The 20141-nt window shown below is 44.8% G+C and overlaps 2 protein-coding genes and 1 long non-coding RNA gene across 5 annotated transcripts in view; 1 reads left to right on the plus strand and 2 right to left on the minus strand.

The window, feature by feature from the left end:
* The window catches only part of NRF1 (nuclear respiratory factor 1), a 60678-nt gene extending 58048 nt beyond the window's left edge, over nucleotides 1-2630 (minus strand). The window contains exon 1 of the mRNA XM_053978966.1: nucleotides 2570-2630. The gene's annotated coding sequence lies outside the window, so the exon portion shown is untranslated. The remainder of the gene's footprint in view (nucleotides 1-2569) is intronic.
* A 1418-nt stretch (nucleotides 2631-4048) lies between these two features.
* Nucleotides 4049-10601, plus strand: LOC128808167 (uncharacterized). Of its 2 annotated transcripts, none has more exons than XR_008437383.1 (3): nucleotides 4049-4811; nucleotides 5337-5438; nucleotides 8957-10601. It is a non-coding gene; the product is annotated as an uncharacterized LOC128808167 (long non-coding RNA). The 2 variants fall into 2 exon arrangements; XR_008437382.1 differs by having other exon boundaries at nucleotides 5337-5411.
* Nucleotides 10602-15644: 5043 nt separating this feature from the next.
* On the minus strand, nucleotides 15645-18183 carry SMKR1 (small lysine rich protein 1). Of its 2 annotated transcripts, XM_053979008.1 has the most exons (4): nucleotides 18077-18183; nucleotides 17636-17727; nucleotides 17430-17488; nucleotides 15645-15906 (listed from the first exon to the last, which is right to left on the minus strand). In XM_053979008.1, the coding sequence occupies exons 3-4, from the start codon at nucleotides 17430-17432 to the stop codon at nucleotides 15703-15705; spliced, it is 207 nt and encodes a 68-aa protein (XP_053834983.1). In that variant the 5' UTR covers nucleotides 17433-17488; nucleotides 17636-17727; nucleotides 18077-18183; the 3' UTR covers nucleotides 15645-15702. The 2 variants fall into 2 exon arrangements, with proteins under 2 accessions (XP_053834983.1, XP_053834984.1); XM_053979009.1 differs by lacking the exon at nucleotides 17636-17727.
* Nucleotides 18184-20141: the final 1958 nt, after the last annotated feature.

A 20141-nucleotide genomic window follows, 5' to 3' on the forward strand; every position in this document is an offset into this window, starting at 1 on the left:
CCCGCTGTGGCCAAGCTCCCTGGGCAGCAAAGTTTTGCTCACAGAATTGGGGAAGTTGGGAAAACCCTCTGAGAGCATCCAGTTCAACCATCAACTCAACCCCATCGCGTTCACCACCAAACCTCGGGTGCCACATCCACAGGGTTCTGGACAATTCCAGGGATGGGGATTCCACCACTTCCCTGAGCTTAATTCCCCCAAGTTTTCCATTTTCCTGATGGAGCAGCACAGAGGTGCAACCTCCCATCCACGCTCACTGGCAGAGCTGGGTTTTCCAGGATGGTTTAATTTAACTTCTGGCATGGGGCGTTTGTTGTCCTGGCCAAGTCACCTCTGTCAGACCACACATTTCCTAAATCCTAAAATATTCCAAAACCCACATGGGATGAAGCTGAGAGCTCCCAGCTCGCCGTGTTTGTGGCCTGTGCACAAGAGGTCATCACAAAAATGATGTGAGGCTCATGGAAAACAACCAGGATGAAATAAAACTCCGTAAAAACCAACTGAGACGCTCTGCAAAACACCAAACACACCAAGAAACTGCAGAGGAAGATGAGAGGATTTAAACGAACGCTGCACGGTGACACATGGTGGAATCGTGGAATGGTTTGGGTTGGAAGGGACCATGAATCCCATCCCATTCCACCCCCTGCCACTCCCCACCATCCTGGATTGCTCCAAGCCCCACCCAACCTGGCCTTGGACATTTCCAGGGATGGATGGGCAAGGTTAAAACCCTGAAAAATTCAGTTGCTACAATCCTCAGCTTTCCACAAGTACCATCATCATCATCATCATGCACTTCCTCTTTCACTCTCGACAGAAAAAAATAAAAATCATTGCTCCCAGTTTTACCACCAGCACGAAAATTTCAATTGAAAAGATGAACAGTTCTCTCACCTATTTCCTCAATATTTGGGAATTGAAAGCTCACCGTGAGGGGATTTGGAAAGGAGCAATTGTGATGTGGGTGAAGGAGAATGAAGGATGAGTTCACATTGGGAATCCTCTCAGGATGTGGGAAGAGGGTCTAAAACCATGCTCAGAGACCAGCAAGGCTTAGAAACAAAACCACAACAGCCAGGCCTTGCCTAAGGGATTAAAAAATCCCAAATTCAGGAAATAACAGTTCAGTGAAGGAGAAAAAAAATAATAAAAACATAAAGCAGAGTTCCCAAACTTGAACAGAGAAAACATCTCCCCACGCAACGAAAATCATCTGTAGCTGCAAGAAAGCTTAGACCTGGGAAGAGTCTTGAGCTGAATTATTTCTGTCCCTTAATTATTATTTACACTAAAAAGGGCCTGAGCACCTCAGTCACAGCCAGGTCTGCCCTGAGCCAGATGTTTAGAGCTCTTTTTTTTTGGGTATTTTAATACATAGCCAGTTACACCCCTTTTTTATAGGCAATTTACAGCCCTTTTTTGGGTATATTAGATGGAGGGGAGGTGAGTGATTAACACGTTTCAACTCGCTCCCACCCTCCTGTACAGGGGGAGGAAAATTAACGTGCAAAACGAAAGAAATGTAAAGAAAAATGTAAAGAAAAATAAAGGGGAGGCGGGGAAAGGGGGGTAAAAGGGCAAAAAAGGGGTGAGAGAAAAAAAAAAAGAGGGGGGCAAAGGGAGCATGAAGGGGAGCTTCAGCAATGAGCTCACAGGTCTTTTCCAACCTAACTGGTTCTCTGATTCTGGGGCAAAAAAAGAGGTGAAGGGAGAGGGGGGGGAAAAAGGAGGCATGAAGAGGAACTTCATCAAGGTTGGACTCATTTATCTCTGAGGCCTTTTACAACTTAATTGATTATGGGGGGGAGAAAGGGGAGATGAAGGGGGGAAAAAAATGGGGGTGAAGGGAAAAAACCGGAGGTGTGAAAGGGGAAAAAAAGAGAGGGTGAAGGGAAAAAAAAGAGGGGGTGAAGAGAAAAAAAAGAGAGTGAAGGGAAAAAAAGAGGGAGTGAAGGGAAAAAAAAGAGGGAGTGAAGGGAAAAAAAAAGAGGGAGTGAAGGGAAAAAAAGAGAGGGTGAAGGGAAAAAAGGGCAGGTGAAGATTAAAAAAAATGGGGGTGAAAGCAGAAAAGTGGGGGTGAAGGCAAAAAAAGTGGGTGAAGGAAAAAAAGGGGGGGTTGAAGAAAAAAAAAAGAGGGAGGGTGAAGGGGGAGGGAAAAAAAGGAGGCATAATGAGAGAAAGAAAGAAAAAAAAAAAAAAAAAAAAAAAAAAAGGTGGCGAGAGCTAAAAGCAGGAAAGAAGGGGCTCCGAGAACACCAGGGAAAAGGGCGAAGCGAAAGCCCCGCCAATGTCTGCGGCCGCGGCGGCCCAACTTCCCCGGCCGGCCGGGCCCGGCTCCCCCGGGCCGGAGCTCCGAGGCCGCCCCGCACCCGCCGCCCCCCGGCCCTCGCCCCGCTCGCCGCTCGTCCCGGCTCCCCCGGCGCCGCCGCTTCCCCGGGGCGGCCCCGCGGGCCCGGCGCGGCCGGGCGGTCGCGGCCGCCGGGGGAGCGGGTGCGGGCGGCGGGGGCCCCGCGTTGGTGCGGCTGCGCCGGGGCTGGAGGAGATTGCGCGGTAGGACGCTCACCTCAGAGCGGCTGCGCTGCGGCGGGCCCGCGCCGCGGGGCCGCGGGCGGGCGGAGGGCGGGCGGCGGGCGAGCGGGGCGGCGGCGCGAGTCGCCCTCGGCCGCCGCGGTGGCGAGCGCGGGAGGCGGGGACCGGCGGCGGCGGCGGCGGCGGAGGAGGCCGGGGACAGCGAGAGGGGGGGAGCGGGACGTATGGCGTCATAGCGCCGCGCCGCCGCCATCTTGGGGAGGGCGAGGGCGGCGGGGGCGGCCATAGGCGGGAGGTCTGGCGGGGGGGGCGCCATCTTGGGGAGGGCGCGAGGCGGGCGGCGCCATGTTGGGAAGGTCGCGGCCGTTCCCGCCTCAGGGGCGCTGAGGGGCGCGGGGCCTCGGCAGAGCGGGAACGCTGCTAAAGGCGGGCTTAGCGCGCCAAGCCAGGCTTGAAATGGATTTTTTTTTTTTTTTTTTTTTTGGGAAATAATTTTGGTGGGAAAATCCAGTTTGAAGTGGGAGTTGCGGAAAAATCGGTTTGAAATATGTTGGTTTTGTTGGCCATATTTTTGGTGGAAAAATCAGTTTCAAATAGATTTCCCCCCCCCCCCCCCATATTTTTTTGTGAGAAAATCGAGTTTAAAATGGGATTTGCAGAAAAATCAGTTTAAAATAGATTTTTTTTTCCCATATTTTTGGTGAGAAAATCCAGTTTAAAATGGAAGTTGCGGAAATATTCGTTTCAAATAGATTTTTTTTTTCCCCTCATATTTTTGGGGAGAAAATGCAGTTTGAAATGGGAGTTGCAGAAAAATCAGTTTTAAATATGTTGGTTTTGTTGGCCATATTTTTGGTGGAAAAATCAATTTCAAATAGATTTTTTTTTGCCATAATTTTGGTGAGAAATCCAGCTTAAAATGGGAGTTGTGGAAAAATTAGTTTCAAATCGATTTTTTTTTGCCATAATTTTGGTGGGAAAATTAGTTTAAAATAGATTTTTTTCTTTTTTTTTTTTTGCCATATTTTTGGTGGAAAAATCAGTTTAAAATAGATTTTTTTTCCCATATTTTTGGTGAGAAAATCCAGTTTAAAATGGGAGTTGCGGAAAAACCAGTTTAAAATATGTTGGTTTTGTTGGCCATATTTTTGGCGGAAAAATCAGTATAAAATAGATTTTTTTCCCCCATATTTTTGGTGAGAAAATACAGTTTAAAAGGGGAGTTGCAGAAAAATCAGATTAAAATAGATTCCCCCCCCCCCCCAATATTTTTGGTGAGAAAGTCTGGAAAAATCAGGTGTAAAATGGAAGTTACAGAAAAATCAATTTTAAATAGATTTTTTTTTTTTGGCCATAATTTTGGTGGGAAATCCAATTTAAAATGGGAGTTGCGGAAAAATCAGTTTAAAATAAAAAATTTTTCCCCAATTTTTTTTGGTGAGAAAATCCAGTTTAAAATGTAAATTCCTGGAAAATGCCTTTTAAAATAGACATTTTGAAAAAAAAATCCGTCTAAAATAATTTGGTGGTGGTTTTTTTGCTTTTTTTTTGTGAAAAAAAATCATCTTTAGAATGGATTTGTCTTTCATTGTTTTGGCGGAAAAAGCCATTTTAATATGGAAATTGTGGGGAAAAGCCAGTTCAAAATTGAAACATTCCCCTTATTTTTTGGTGGAAAAAAATACAGTTTAAAACTATTTAATTATATTTATATTTTTATTTCTATTAAAGATACAGTGTAAAAGGGACATTTCCCCTTTTTTGTGGGAGAACCAGGTTTAAAATCTATATTTTTTCCCCATTTTTTATGGAAAAACCCATTTAAAAAATTATTTCCCCCCATTTTCTCTGGAAAAACCCAGTTAAAAATACAAATTGTTCCCATTTTTCTGTAGAATTCACAATTCACCTCAGTGGACTTTCAGTGGGACTTAATAATATTAAAGGCCAATGTAAACAATTCCATGCTTTATGGAGCTAAAAAATAAACATGGATTTGAAACAGAGAGGGGAAAGGAGCTGAGGGAAATAATAAAAATGGGTGTAAATCTGTGGGATTTTCGACTCTTGAGGTGGAACTTGATATCTGATGCCCTGAAGCTGACAAATTTTATTTTTTTTTTCCTTAGGAATGACACAGAAAACACAACGGGGCCAGGCATGAGAAGAGTTCCCAGAAGTTGTTGAAGAGCAGCCTGGAAAGCAAAATATTTTCAGGGATGTCCCTTCATTAAGGGACAATTTGTGTTTATTCCGTGCTCTGTGCTGGAGATCTGGTGGGTGCAAAAATTCCTTGGGATTTATATTATATTATATTATATTATATTATATTATATTATATTATATTATATTATATTATATTATATAATATATTTATTATAAATATATTTTATATTATATATAATATATAAAATATATTATATTATATTTATATTATATTTACACTCTAAATATAATATGATATATAATATATAATATATTATATTATATATATATGATATATGATATATGATATATGACATATGATATATAATATATAATATATAATATATAATATATAATATTATGTAATGTGACATGATGTAATATAATATGACATAATATGACATAACATAACATAATATAATATGACATAATATAATATAATATAATATAATATAATATAATATAATATAATATAACATTATATTATTATATATAAAAATATATTAATAGGTATCTTGATATTTCTACTTATATATTTATGTTTCTACCTATATATTTATAGATCTACTTATATATTTATATATCTCTATCTCTAGGTGGATATAGAGCTAGAAGTTCTGTAGAACCTGGGATCCCTGCAGGAGGAAGGTCCTGGAGAAATGTGGATTTGGGTGAGGCAGCAGGAAAATCCCACAGGGGTAGGATGTGACAATTCACCCGGGCTGGAGGTTTTGGGAGCAGGTTGGACAAAGCAGGCTCAGGAATGCTGCAGGTGCAGCTGCTCCTGCCTCAGGGAGCAGGGTGGGTGACAGGGATGCCCCATCCAGGTGCATATTTCCAAAGCCACGTGTTTGTGTGGCTGCTGAGTGCTGGCACCTGCAGTCTCTTTTTTTCTTTTTCTTTTTTTTTTTTTTGTGGAAAAAAAAAATTAAATCACATTTTAAATGGTTTTTTTCTTTCCTTGTTTTGGCGGAAAAATCCATTTTTAAGTGGAAATAGTGGGAAAAAGACAGTTCAAAATGGAAAATGTAAGTTAGAGAAAAATCAATTTTAAATAGATTTTTTTTTTTTTTGGCCATAATTTTGGTGGGAAATCCAATTTAAAATGGGAGTTGCGGAAAAATCAGTTTAAAATAAAAAAATTTTTCCCCAATTTTTTTTGTGAGAAAATCCAGTTTAAAATGTAAATTCCTGGAAAATGCCTTTTAAAATAGACATTTTGAAAAAAAAATCTGTCTAAAATAATTTGGTGGTGTTTCCCTTATTTTTTTTGGTGGAAAAAATAGTTTAAACTAGAATATTTTTTTAATTTTTATTTTTTAAAAGATACAATACAAAGGGAAGTTCATCCCATGGGCAGGGACACTTCCCATCATCCCAGATTCCTGGGAAAATCACAGAATCGTGGAAGGGGCTTGGAAGAGAATTTAAGGATTATGCAGTTCTATCCTCTGCCGTGGGCAGAGACACTTCCCATCATCCCAGATTCCTGGGAAAATCATGGAATCGTGGAAGGGGCTTGGAAGAGAATTTAAGGATCATCCAGTTCTATCCTCTGCCATGGGCAGGGACACTTCCCATCATCCAGATTCCTGGGAAAATCATGGAATCGTGGAAGGGGCTTGGAAGGGAATTTAAGGATCATCCAGTTCATCCCATGGGCAGGGACACTTCCCATCATCCAGATTCCTGGGAAAATCACAGTCGTGGAAGGGGCTTGGAAGAGAATTTAAGGATCATGCAGTTCTATCCTCTGCCATGGGCAGGGACACTTCCCATCATCCCAGATTCCTGGGAAAATCATGGAATCGTGGAAGGGGCTTGGAAGGGAATTTAAGGATTATCCAGTTCTATCCTCTGCCGTGGGCAGAGACACTTCCCATCATCCAGACTCCTGGGAAAATGATGGAATCGTGGAAGGGGCTTGGAAGGGAATTTAAGGATCATCCGGTTCATCCCATGGGCAGGGACACTTCCCATCATCCCAGATTCCTCCAGCCTGGCCTTGGGCACTGCCAGGAATGTGGAGTCCACAACCTCTAGGACACCCTGAAAAAAGTGAAAAAACCACTCTGAGAGACCACAAACAGCAGTTTTTCAAACATTCATGATACAGATGGAAGAGGAGAGAACACAGCTGAGGCTCCTTGGCTTTTTTCTTCTCTCCCTCTTTCCCAGAGTAAAAAGAAAATGCCATCCACTGCTTTCCTTGAAGTGTGTCCTTGCAGCAGGGATTGTTCAGGAACGTGCACTGAGCTGTCTTTGCACGGCTCATCAAGAGCCAGGATGGTTTTCCCAACATCCAGGGGGAATTTTGGTGGTGCTTTGTTTTAAGTTTAAGCCCAGCCTTGGCCGCGCTCTACCTTCCACGGCTTCTCTGGAGCCGACCAAAGTCAAGGCTGAATTTGGGGATGGTTCCTATAGGGGAAAGCTCTGTTAGGGATTGCAGTCCCCAAAATCTGTAATTGTTCTGGGGAGCTGCTGCGGGAGGGGGGGATTTTGGATTCCTGCAGCATCTCCCAGCACCTGTCAGGGCTCTGCAAATGCACATTTCTGATCTTTCATCTGAATATTCCCTCTCTCCAGTTGAGATCCTTACATGCAGTGCAGCAGGCTTCTCAGATATTTTTCAGCTTCTTTTCACTCCTTATTTTCAAATTTACTATATTTATAAATGTGGATATACTTTGGTCAAGTTCACCACAGAATGGATTGGGTGGGAAGGGAGCTCAAAGCACCTCATGTACAATTAATGGGGAGACAAAGATCAGACTGAAGAAGGGAAAAATGAGGTGGGAACTCGTTGGCAGGAAGGCCTCCATAAACATCGGGGAGGATTTTTTTTTTAAATTGGTTTTTCTGGAGTGGCTGCTGGAGCATCTGATAATTTTTCCTTTTGTACTGTATCTTAGAAAAATTACAAAAATTAAAAAAAAAAAAAAAAGTCCGTTATAAACTGCATTTTTTCCACCAAAAAAAAAAAAAAAAAAAAGGAAACATTTCCATTTTGAACTGGCTTTTCCCACAATTTCCACTATAAGATGGATTTTCCCGCCAAAACAAGGAAAGAAAAGTCTGTTTTAAATATGATTTTTTCCCCCCAAAAAATAGCAAAAAAAACCCCACCACCACAACTATTTTAAACAGATTTTTTCAAAACTTCTATTTGAAAAGGCATTTTCCAGGAATTTACATTTTCAACTGGACTTTCTCACCAAAAATATGGAAAATTCCCCGCCCCCCCCAAAAAAAAAAACTTATTTAAGAAAAAAAAATATTTTTTTTTCTATTTTAAACTGCTTTTCCCCCCAGCTTTTCCCATTTTACACAGGAGTGTGGGACAGAGCTGGCAGGGCTGACACCTTGACCCTGCTGCCACCGCATCACACAGAATCCCCTGCTTCTGTCGCGGTGTCCCCGTGGCCGGGCGGGTCCTTGCTCAGCCCTGCCCGGGTTTTTGGCGGCAGGAGCGATAAACTCTGGGCAGGAGAGATAAACTCCGGGGAACTTGCCCGGCTCTGCTCTGCTCCCCCCTCGCAGGCAGCGCGGTTTTGTCCCCTGAGGTGCCCCGAAGGCACAGGCCGGCTGGTTTCCCTTAGACACTGGGAATATCCCACACAGTTTTACCCTTGTCATAGAGATTTCTCAGTTCTCTCACACTCCTTTTTGTGGCCTTTAGCCCAAATTCCTGAGGGCTAAGCCGTGGCCGTGCTGATTTCCCCTGTGAGGAACTTACATTTCTGCAGCCAGGCTAAATTTTAGATTTTTTTTCTCAGCAAAATCTTATAAATCTGAGGTTTATACCTCAATTTGTACCTAAGCAAGACGCTCGGGGCTGCTCTAAGCCCCTGCACACGTTTAATCAGAGGAATCTCATCCTGAGCTGCTCTCCCTGTGTTAATCAAGAGAACCAGTCCCAGCATCGATGCAGACATTTAGGCTTGGGGAAGATCAGGAAAACTGCAGGCTGGAGGTGTTAATTGTCAGCTTGTGCTGATGAAAGGGCAGCAGTGTGGGGAAGGGAGGAAAGCAACAAGAATTACAGGTTTGAAATATGTAACAATATTAAAGGGTGGAAGCAGGGCGCTTTGTTACCCTAGCGAGATGAAAGGAGGGATTTTAAGGGAACGGGGATTTAACAACACTCACTTCATGGAAGATCAGTGGGATCAGGTGAGCTCAGGATTAGCAGAGCTCTGCCACATGAATTCCACAGGAACTGGAACAGTCCTGGAGCCACCTGAGAGCTGGAGGACCCTGGGACACACCAAGGGGCACCGGGGAGATCACCAGAGGCACTCCCAGGAGATCACCAGTGTGAATCCCACAGACTCCTCCTTCCATCTCCTCTCCTGAAGAAACTTGTAGAGGAGAACTTTTAAGACCTGCTGAAGCACTCTGAGAGACCCCAGCTGTGGTTCTAGGGGAGAAAAAGCAAAATATCAGCTGCCAGTGTAAGAGCTGGAAGTGTTTCCCACTCTGCTGTCTGCTTTTCTGGTGATGGGAACAGAAAATGTGCGAAGCACCTGAGGAAGGCAGTGGAAAAGGAGGAGGAGTTGATAAAAGTGTGCAGGTTTCTAAGAAAACAGAGCTACTCCTGGGACAGTTCCCAAAGGGCAAGCAATAACTGTGAGGTACTCCCCCAAATATTGTACCTAATTTCAGGACGTTCTTCCTGACAAACTATCTTAGGAGCCAAAGCAACAGGTGACAGAAGCTTTCAAGGACCCACCTCAGGCCATGTGGTTTGAGAGGGTTTGGACCCCATGCCAAACTCAATGGTTACAACTGGAGTAAGAAAAAGGGCTGGGAAAGCTCCAGTACAACCCAGCAGAAGACACCTGTTTCTCTGGGTGCTCCCTGCCTTAGTGGCTTGATAAAATCAGCTGACAACCCAATCAAACCCCACAGACAGGAAATCATCGTCCTCAAGAGGCCCCTGCCCTTCTCTACTGAAAATAATTCCATTTTATACAAGCAAAGTGCTCCCAGTTGCTCCTCCTCAAGCACCTTTAGTGAGGGACACCTCAAACCCCAGAGGGAAACTCACAGAGCCACCACAAACAAACGTCACAGAGCAGGAATTCCCCCCAGACAGAAATGTTACAGCTCCAGCAAGCTCGGTCTGGCTCTGCAGCATTTTGAACTGCCATAAGAAACCCTTAGGAAGTGTCCCAGAGCAGGTTTTGTGTAAATACCAAAGGAGCCAGATCATTCCTGCTGTTCCCTGGGCGATCCAAGCCGTTGTCACCGTGCCTTCAGCACACAGAGTGCTATGTCATGCACTGTGGGAGCAACCCATCCAATCACATGAGCACGTGGGGCAAATTTATTCTACAAACCTTCTTTTTCAGACTAAAAGAAATCAAAAAAAAGTGTTAAAAAGCGAATTATTTTTTTTTTCAGGAACAACATAATTTAAGGAATGAGCATTTTGCCATAAATGTGACGAAGAAACATCAGAGTTTTTTGGGGAGTGGCCATAATTCACGTGCCTGTTTCCCATCTCCTTTTTATCCCTAGGGAGATCCCAGCATGACCAGCTCAGCACCCACAGCTGTGCTACAAAAGTGCAAAGCAGGGTGAGATAATCCACATTTTAAGCCCCTTTCAGGTGTGTTGGCCATGTAAGCACTGAGAAAACTCCAGGAAACCCCAACTGCAATAATTATTGTGATTTAATTGCTTCACTGATACAAGTTTAACTCAAACACCGGTGGTGTAACTTCTGATTTAACATCTCAGTCCACACAGAAAACTCTTATTCCAGGCTGATTATCTCCATCCTTCACAGAACAGGCACTTCCTATTAAATGATGTGGGAAAAGTGCCCCCAAGATTTGCATGACCTACTTGAATCATCCTGAGAGAGAATGAAAAAAAAAATAAATTCTGAAGTTCAATGCAATTTTTTGCTCGTACTAAACAGCTTTAAGCATTTTTGTTTTCTTCAATTATCCATGTGCCACTGTCTCCCTGCTGACATTTCCTGTAGGATTGTAGGAGCACTTGGCCTATCCTTGTATTTTCAGCTATTAAAAATACTCCAACATTCAGCAGCAAATGCAGGCAAACTTTTAGATATTTACTTCAAGAATTTCCACCAAAGAGAAAATTGTTCCTTTCATGGCACAGGATTCTGCTGCAGCCATGAGTTCCATTAAATATTTCCCTCATTTCTCTTACACATTTCTCTCTTTTAGTGCCAGTTACAGCTCGAGGGCAAATGCTGACACTTTTTTTTGCATAAAGAAGATTTCACACTTGGCTTACTTTAGCTTAGTTGTGAATGTATCAGACTTTAAATTTAAAAATTCCTTTTGAGTGTTTCTCCTGAAATCATGTGGCAATAACCTAAAAGGAATACAGCAATTTTAAAGGCCTGTATTTTATTTTAAAGTAATGGAATATTTTTTTTTTTAATGAAAGCATGTGGAGCCTAAACAAACAAACCAAAAAAAAAGGAGAGGGAAAAAAAATAAAGGAACAAGGTGGTTTCTTTCCAGGATCCTTTAATGGTCTGAGGCTGTTCCTCTAAGGGGACACCAGAAGAAGCAGGACTCCTGAATTCCCTGAATATCCCCAGAAAAGCACTGGATAATTTCAGAGTGGATAACACACCTGGATGTAACAAACCCATCCCAGTGTTCCAGCTGGGAGACTTTGGTACCTGCAGGTACCTTTTAGGTGCTTGCCTAAAAACCATTCCTGTGAGCTCTAAAATTTCATTCCTTTTGCTCCTTTGTATGACAGTTACAAAAGCAAAAGAGAGAAAAAAACAGCTCATGTAATTAAAAAAAAAAAAAAAAAATCGACAGAAAGTTTGTAAAACAGAGCCTTATAAAAAGACAGTAAAATTGAGTTTTTTTTGTTCTTGAAATGGTACCAGGTGAGGACAGTGAAAGATAAATGAAGGAGAGAGGAGTTAACCCATTGAAAACTTTATTTTATTTCCCTCTGCTGACACTCTTTAGTGCCAACATTTTAAAAGCCTCTTGCAAGGAAGTTTTTCTTTAAAAATTCTCCACGGGAGCCTCTTTGTTATGGAGATACCTTTTATGAGGAAAAGAGTCTCCATCCTCCCCTGGAGCTGGGAAATAACAGCCAGGGCAGCTCTTCAAATGAGAACGGGGACAAAAGGATCCCTGCCCCTTCTCAAGCCTTTCTTACACGTCCAAAGATCCACTGTGCTTTTCCTCAGGTGAAATAAGGTGGAAGGAGAAACCTGGCAAAAAAAAAATCCAGAAATCCAGAAATGCTAGCTGGAGGGAAGGGAAAAGAGAGGAAGCTGCTCACATGCAGCTTGAATTCACCAAATGTGCTGAATAATATATTTGATTAAACTATATTTATAGTTATAATTTATAACTTCTATTTAGAGTTTATTTATATTTTAAATTATAATTTATATTCACAGCTATAATTTATATTTATATTTATATTTATGTCTACCACTCCCATCCCAGAACAGCCCTGTGACTCTCCCCACCCACAAACACGCACACCCCAACATCTCCTGTATTTTTAACAGCAGGGCTCTGGTACACAACTTCCTGCAGGAAACGTGAGCCAACAGTGGCAGCAGAGCACAGGAAACCCCAACACTTAAAAAAAACCCCAACACAAAAACTTAACTCCCTGCAAGGCCTGACACACGGAACACCACGAAGTTCCCCGTGCCATAAGAAAAGGGCATCTCCAGCTTGCAAATTCCCCTCACAAAACTCTTGGTGGATTTGGACAGAGCAGGAGTTATTCATCATGAACTCGGCTTAAATCCTGCACCCCAGAAAAACCCATCAGGGAACCAAACTCTTACAGGCTGGGATGAAGCAGGAATAGCTGCAACTGTCACCCTGTCACATCCACTTTTAAGCAAATCCAGCCATTTGAAATCCAAACTTTTCTTTAGAGATGTCTTTTGGTCTTTATTAACCACCAGGGAGATGGAATTACATGCAAAATTCAGCTGAGGTAAAAGGAAAAAGGAGGGGGAAAAAAGAAAAAAAATGTTTCATTACTCAGTTTGGGATTGTTGGGGGAGTTTTTTCATCTGCTGTCAAAGAAGTGAATGGCAACTTTTCAGATGCACTGGAAAGCAGAGTCTTTGTCCTTTGCACTTCACTGGTCACCATCTGCTGAGTTCAGTGGCATCATGCTGAAATCAGAAATTTTTTTTGTTAAAGAGAGAACAAAACTATTATTTAATAAATATTCCAGTAAATTTTGGGCACTGGAACTTGGAGTTTTGAAACCATTGTAGCTCCAGTTTACCACAGATGTAAAAACGGCCTTGCTCACTTTTAACCATCCTTAACCACGTTAAGCAGTTCCTACTTCAGTGCTCAGAAACATCTGTCCCTAAAAGCTCTGCGTGGTAAAGATATCATACAAAAATCTAGTATTTTTGTGTTTTAACTGATTTCTTAGCTGGAGATGCTGAATACAGAGGTTGCAGAGGATCTCTGGTTTTAGAAGGCTGATGACTGGAGCAAAGAGCTGCGAGCTGCTGTGGCAAACGACTTCCTGGTGGGTGGTGAGGAAGCGAGACACGAGAGAAGGCTGAGGAGGAGACGTAGGTGCACAGCTCAGAACAAAGTGGTGCTGCAAACCACATCCCTGCGTCATCAGAGCAGGCCAGCTGCAGCTAATGAGCAGGGAAACAGGAAATCCAGCAGCCTGGGTGTCCCTCCTGAGGACATGGCTTACTGCTCAGCACGGGCTGATGGTTGGACTTGGTGATCTTTTCCAGCTCGGAGCTTTCCCCATCTTGTGGTTATTTTCTTGACATGTTGTGAGAGAGTGAAGTGGCTCGTGCATTAGACATTGCTAAAATCATCAATCAATCATTTTGCTCACTGTAGCAAACTGCAAAGGAACTGCTGTCCATCTGTGACCACCAGAGCCACCCCTCCCCAAACACCCCTGCTAACTGGAATGTTGGATTTTGAACCGGGGATAAGACAAAGGTGGTACTTTTGTCCAGTTATCCCAGGTCTGGGAAGAAGAATGGATCCACAAGGGTATTGGAAGGGAGACTGTGACGCTGCCAGCTCACACATTCAGGGGGCAAGGTAGGATGTGCAAAGGAGCACAGCCCAGCTCAGGCTACAAACTGATAAGGGACCTTTATCAGCTCTGAATAGGGCACTGCCTCTTTGTCCCTGCTCAAGGGAACTCATGGGATAACTCCCTACCCTGGAATATCGGGACATTCACAGGTAGCCCCACGGTGTTCACCTCGGCCACAATGGGCTACAATGGACTGAACTGTGCCGACATAAAAGTCAGCTGAGTCATCTTCGAAGGTGTCAAAGAGTCCCAAAGTGTCCCATGACCCACAGCATTCCATCATCCAGGGTGAAACTCCCCACTCCAGGGGAGGCACCTGGGAGTTCCCACTGAGCCTGAGTGACTGTAAACCCAGATTTTGTGTTCTGTGCATTTCTCCCACCACTTCTTGGAGATTTCCCCTCATCCCCTGGTGGATCCACTCTGTGACCACCAGTTGGACCAACAGACACTGAGATTGCAACAACCAAGTCTCATCACAAGACCTGTGGGTGGTGAGATCTTCCTCCTCTTATCCTTTCCCTCTCTTCCTTTTCCTGATATCACATTTTCTTAAGTGTTACTTTTGTGCTTTCATATTGTCATATTAGTACAGATAGTAACAGCCAAAATGGCTACATGGCTGTTTTCTTCTGCAACCAAATTGCTCTAAATCAAACCCTTCATATATTACCTACATATATAATTATTAAATCCTACATTTTTTCCCCCCAAACACCAATTTTACCCTTGGCTTTCTAGGGTGGGTTGTACCACACATAGGTGAAAAGAACCCAGTGGAGTTTGCAGCAAGCTACAAATGATAGCAGCTGGCTGACAAGCAACACCACCAATTATGATTTTCCCTGGTCAAAACCTCCTCAGAGAGGGAATGTTTCAGAATGGAGAAACAGCACCAGGATTTCCAAGCCTTTATTGGCTTGGGTTGATGATAATTGACTGTTACCTGGAAGTCAGAGGGGTGGAAAGGTCTGGGAGAGATGCACAGCTCCTCTCAGCGTGGTGCTTCATGGTTTCCCCAGGGCTGTGTTGAACACCCGTGGAGGAAATGCAGCAAAAGGGCTCGGAATGTGACACGGAGCTTGTGGTGTCCAGCCAGGATGTCTGGGCTGAGAGTGGTCACAGTGAGTGACAGCCTGGGGGTGAGGGGCCATCACCACCTCCGCTGGGTGTAACAGAATCCCTGACAAGGCCTAAGACACATTCCCAGGATCATTTGGGATGGAAAAGACCTCCAAGATCATTCAGTCCAAGCTGTGCCTGACCCCCACCTGTCCCCAGCCCAGAGCCCCGAGTGCCACCTCCAGGGATTCCTTGGACACCTCCAGGAATGGGGGCTCCAAAGCTCCCTGGGCAGCCCCTGCCGAGGCCTGAGCCCCCTTTCCATGGGGAAATTCCTGCTGAGGCCGTTCCCTCTCCTCCTGTCCCTGTTCCCTGGAGCACAGCCCGACCCCCCCGGCTGTCCCCTCCTGGCAGGGACTTGTGCAGAGCCACAAGGTCCCCCCTGAGCCTCCTTTGCTCCAGGCTCAGCCCCTTCCCAGCTCCCTCAGGCTCTCCCCACACCACTGGCTCTGTCAGTCCCTCCTGAGCTCAAGGAGGGTCTCAGGGACTCGTCCCGTCCCTAAGGAGTGGCACGGGGTGGGTGAATCCAGCCCCAGCACAGCCCTGCCGAGGCACAGCGCTCCATTCCACGCAGACCCGCAGGGTGAAGGGCCACGGCTGAAGTGACAATGGCACAGTGTCCCCTGCCATTTGTCACCGTGTGTGAGCTGCAATAAAAGTGTCTTTGTACGGACACAGCGGCGACCAAGAGAAACATCTGAGCTGACCACTGCCGAGGTCAGGGTGGGTTTAATCACAGCAGAGAGCGTTCACCAGGGAGTTTGGTTCTCACTTCTTTTTCTTCCCCTTCTTTTTGAGAGAGCCAGGCCAGGGATGGCCCCGGAATTCCAGGAAGGCAGCGGCATTGTGAGAGATGTAGTAAGCGTTGAGCATGGCAGCTGGGCTGAGGAGATCCACTTCTTTCACACTCTTATCTGCACCCTTTTTGGAGCTTTTGCCTTTGCCACCCTTGGGTTTTTTGGTTTTGCCTGCCTGCAGAGAGAAAATGACCACAAATCCACTCAGTTTTGGGTCTTTGTTGTCTCACTTTTGGGTAGAGGACTCCAGGCTGAGAGACTGAGATCTGGGGGTGTTCAGCCTGGAGAAGGATCCAGGGAGAGCTTCCAGCACATTCCAGGCCCTAAAGGGGCTCCAGGAGAGCTGCAGAGGGACTGGGGACAAGGCCTGCAGGGACAGGACACAGGGAATGGCTCCCACTGCCAGAGGGCAGGGATGGATGGGATCTTAGGAATTGGGAATTCCTGTCTGGGCTGGAATTGCCAGAGCAGCTGGGGCTGCCCCTGCATCCCTGGAATGTCCCAGGCCAGGCTGGACACTGGGGCTGGAGCAGCCTGGGACAGTGGGAGGTGGTTGGAGATGAGAAGGTCCTTCCAGCCCAAACCATTCCATGACTCCAAGACATCCCAGAGCAGCTGTTTTGTTCTTTTTAGTCCTGCCTCGCAGAGCCCCTCACCCAGACCCCAGAACTTTGTGGTGGTTTTACGTAAGGACTCACAAGCATTAACACACCTTCCACCCAATGTTTGTGCACAATGAAAGCCAAACATTCTCTTCCACTGATTGTTTTCTTTTTTTAATTCCTACACGAGGATGCAATGCTGAAGTAACTCGGCCTGTGTTCATCCGTTCCTGTGTTCCTGCTTGGATGTTAAGCCAGGAAAGCAGGACTCCCTCCTACAGCTTCCACGGATCTGGGATGGAGCTGCTCTCCCGCCACTGCTGGTTACACAAATCCAAACCCACGCACGTAGCGGATTTTCCACGTTCTAATTTCTAAAAACTCCTTTCACACCTCCTCAGCTCTACTCCGTGCAAAAGGGACAAACATTTTTGCTCTGAGGTGTGAGGGCAGAGTAAAGGGCACAATCCTCAGAATCAGCTGGAACCAATTCGTGAAAGAATATGAACAGCTAAAGAAAAAAATTTAAAATAATCAAATTTTTAATCTAAAGCACACAGACCCTCTATTACAGAAGCAAAAAAGAGAGAAAATAAGAGTGTAAACTGCAGCTGCTGGCAGATAAATTGCAGAATTAAACTACTTGAGCTCAGACATATGTTTGAGATGGCACAAGCCTCTTTCTCAGACCTTAATTGGACAGAATTTGTGGAATACTTCACATGCTGGAATGTGCCCCCTTCACAGGGACATGCTTGTGCTAGATTTTGCATCCAGCCAGTCACCTGAGTCCCATTCCTTGTTTGCCCAGGTGGATTTTGTGAGCCCTTGTAGGCTCCTGGGAGGAATTCAGCCTGTAGCTGATCTTTCCAAACATAAAAGACGCTCACAGGCTTTTTATGCTATGTACAAAATTTTACAGCCTGCAGCCAAGAACAAAAAAAGCTAAAAATCAGAATCAGGTTTATACTTGCACACAAAGTGAATTTAGGCAGGTCAGTTCTGTCCTGCAGCTGCGGGAAGGAACCTTTTGGATGTTAACCCTTTTCCTTAAAAAGGTGTTATCAAGACTTCTGGAGGATCAAAGGTGTTTTACCATGGCTGAGTCTTTTTACAGAGCAGCCAGGTCTTCACATCAAGCCCTGGAGATGGACCCTGCAACACAAAATTACATGGTGAGTTACAAAGTGTAAAGCACCTGTGTCTGTGTCGGTCCCCACTAAACTTTGAGGAGAAAAAGGGAAAAAATAGTCCCTTGCAAAACCAGGTCGGGGCAGGTCATCCCTAGAAGCTGATACTCACCTGTGAAATCAGCTGCTAATTGTCAGATTCCAGGACTCTGAGCTTTTCAGCAAAGCCCTCGAGGTTTACAATCACAAAATCCTGGACAAGACCTGCAAGACCAAGTCCAGCCGTTGCCCAGCACTGCCAGGGCCACCACTGACCCCAAGTGCCACATCCACGGGGCTTTGAAATCCTTCCAGGGATGTGCGAGGGCTGGACAACTCTTTTAGGGAAGGAATTTTCCCGCTATCCAGTCTAAACCTCTGGCGCAACTTGAGGCTGTTTCCTCTTGTTCTGTCCCTGTTCCATGGGAGCAGAGCTCGACCCTCCCTTGGCTGCACCCTCTGTCAGGGAGTTGTCCCGAGCGAGCAGCTCCCCCGTGAACCTCCTTTTCTCCCCCAGCTGCCCCCAGCCCCACTCCCTCCGTCACCGCCCCGTGTCGAAATGGCAGAATCTCACCTTCCTGTCCCCACATCACCGGAGCTCTGTAGAAACCCCGGCTCCTCTTCCCCCCTACGGCCGCCATGGCCTCCCCTCCTTCCCCTCAGCGTCGCGTTGTCATAGCGACCCGGGGGCGGGGTTTGGTGATGATTGACAGCGCTCTGTCCAATCCGCTGCTGAGGCACCCGTCCGTCACCCAATCAGCTGCCGGGGGGCGCTTCCCGCCACTGCGCTCGTCACGGGGAAAAGGGCGGGAAAAGCTGTGAGGGGTCTGAGGGGGGCGGCCGCCGTGTCCCCCGTGCCTGTCCCACGCACAGCCAAAAGCCGCAGAAATGTCACAAAACCCTCACCACAACAACTTGGAGCTGAGAGGAGGTCAGGAGCAAGTCGCACTTTCCGAAGGTCTTGGAAAGATTGGCTTTTGATGGACTATTTAGTGGAATGTTCACGTTATTGCTGCGTGACACGGGGGAGTCTCTGTTTAAATTCCTGACTCAGCCTCCTTCACCATAAAAATATGTAAAAAACAAACTCTGCTTTGCATCCTTGCAGAGCCACAGCTCCGGATAGCAGGCTCTGAAAATGATGTATAATTGAGGTTGGACATTTCCAATAAATGCCCATAAACTGAGGCCTAAGACACAGAATTGATGGAGGTGGAGGGGTCTGAGGGAGGGACAGGGACATGAAGGGTTCATTTTGTTCTCTGCACCTTTTTTAGCCACAACAATTTTATCTAAGAGTAGTAATGATTCTAAAGGTGGAGTGATTTTTAAATTTGGAAAAAAAAAAATATGGGAAAGAGGAATTTCTCCTGCATCCTTCAGCACCAGATTCTCACTTGCAAAGCACTAAAAAAATAGGCACAAGTGAAAAATGTCAGTAGGGGCTGAATTCCCTCATAGAAAAAAGAGATAGCTCATAATTGCAGTATTGCCAAACTCCAACAAACACATCAGCGAGTCTGCCTAGATCATGGGTTTATTTTTACCTTTAACATCAACCTCTCTAAATGTGCTCTCTGCTGCATGAGTAAATTCCCTTCCTTCTTGCCTAATAAAAAGACTTGGTAGTGTAGCTCAGGGAAAAAAGTCTGCGGATTTGGGAGTAAAATCCTCTTGAATGAGCCTTGGATAACGAAAGCAAAAATGAAAAAAAAAAAATAAATACTGATTTCCACTCGGTTCAGGGAAATTCTGTTTCATCTGTATTAACAAACCACACGGCATAAAAGAAACAATCGTAATTGCACTAATTATCTCCTTTTAGCACAGACAACTGTCCAGAAGCCACAATATAATTATTGAGGCAAAAAGGAAGGCGCTGAGCACTGGAATGTTCAATCAAGGAGACAAAAATGATCCTCAAATGTTGTGTTTTGTGGCAGTGCGTGGACCTGGCTGCAGAACAAGCTGCTGTTTACACATGCAAGGCTTTGATAAATAATTAAGGGAAGCTTCTCAAACTCCAGAGTATAATAAGCCTGGCCTCATACAGTCACTTCTGTGGTTACAAGTGGGTAAATACAGAGTCAGCCAGGACATCTCCGTGTTGTTATTTTTATGGAAATATTCACAGGAGAAAAAGGAGGGATTTTTTTTTTAAACACTGCCAGACTGAATGGATAAAGACTAAATCCCCCCCTTATTTTCTTTTTTTTTTTTCACCACTCTCTCCTTTTCTCAACTCTGAAAGGAACTTTGTATCTTTGTGACCTTCTATCCTTCACTGACATTTGCATTAAATTCACCAAACAGCTCCAAAGTTGCTTAGAGAAGACTGAGAAATTAACAAGTCAATTCTGTATGTTTTATATCCCCAGGAAACGGGAAGAATCTACAAGAAAACAGTGGAATCTGTGCTGAGGTGCTGAAGAAAAGGTCTTACCCACAGCAGAACTTTCAGCAGCCACCTGTAGGGTAGAAACAAAAGAAAAAAAAATTCTTTATTGCAATTACAGCAGGAACTGGGAACACTGGAGGGTTCCTGGAACCAAGAGTCCTGCTGGGGTGAGATAACAGATGTTCCTCCAGCTGTGCAGAAACCACCCAAAACTTCGTTCTGAAACTGCCTTGATGAACAC

The sequence above is a fragment of the Vidua macroura genome, chromosome 5, assembly GCF_024509145.1.
Source record: "Vidua macroura isolate BioBank_ID:100142 chromosome 5, ASM2450914v1, whole genome shotgun sequence".
NCBI classification, from domain to species: domain Eukaryota; kingdom Metazoa; phylum Chordata; class Aves; order Passeriformes; family Viduidae; genus Vidua; species Vidua macroura.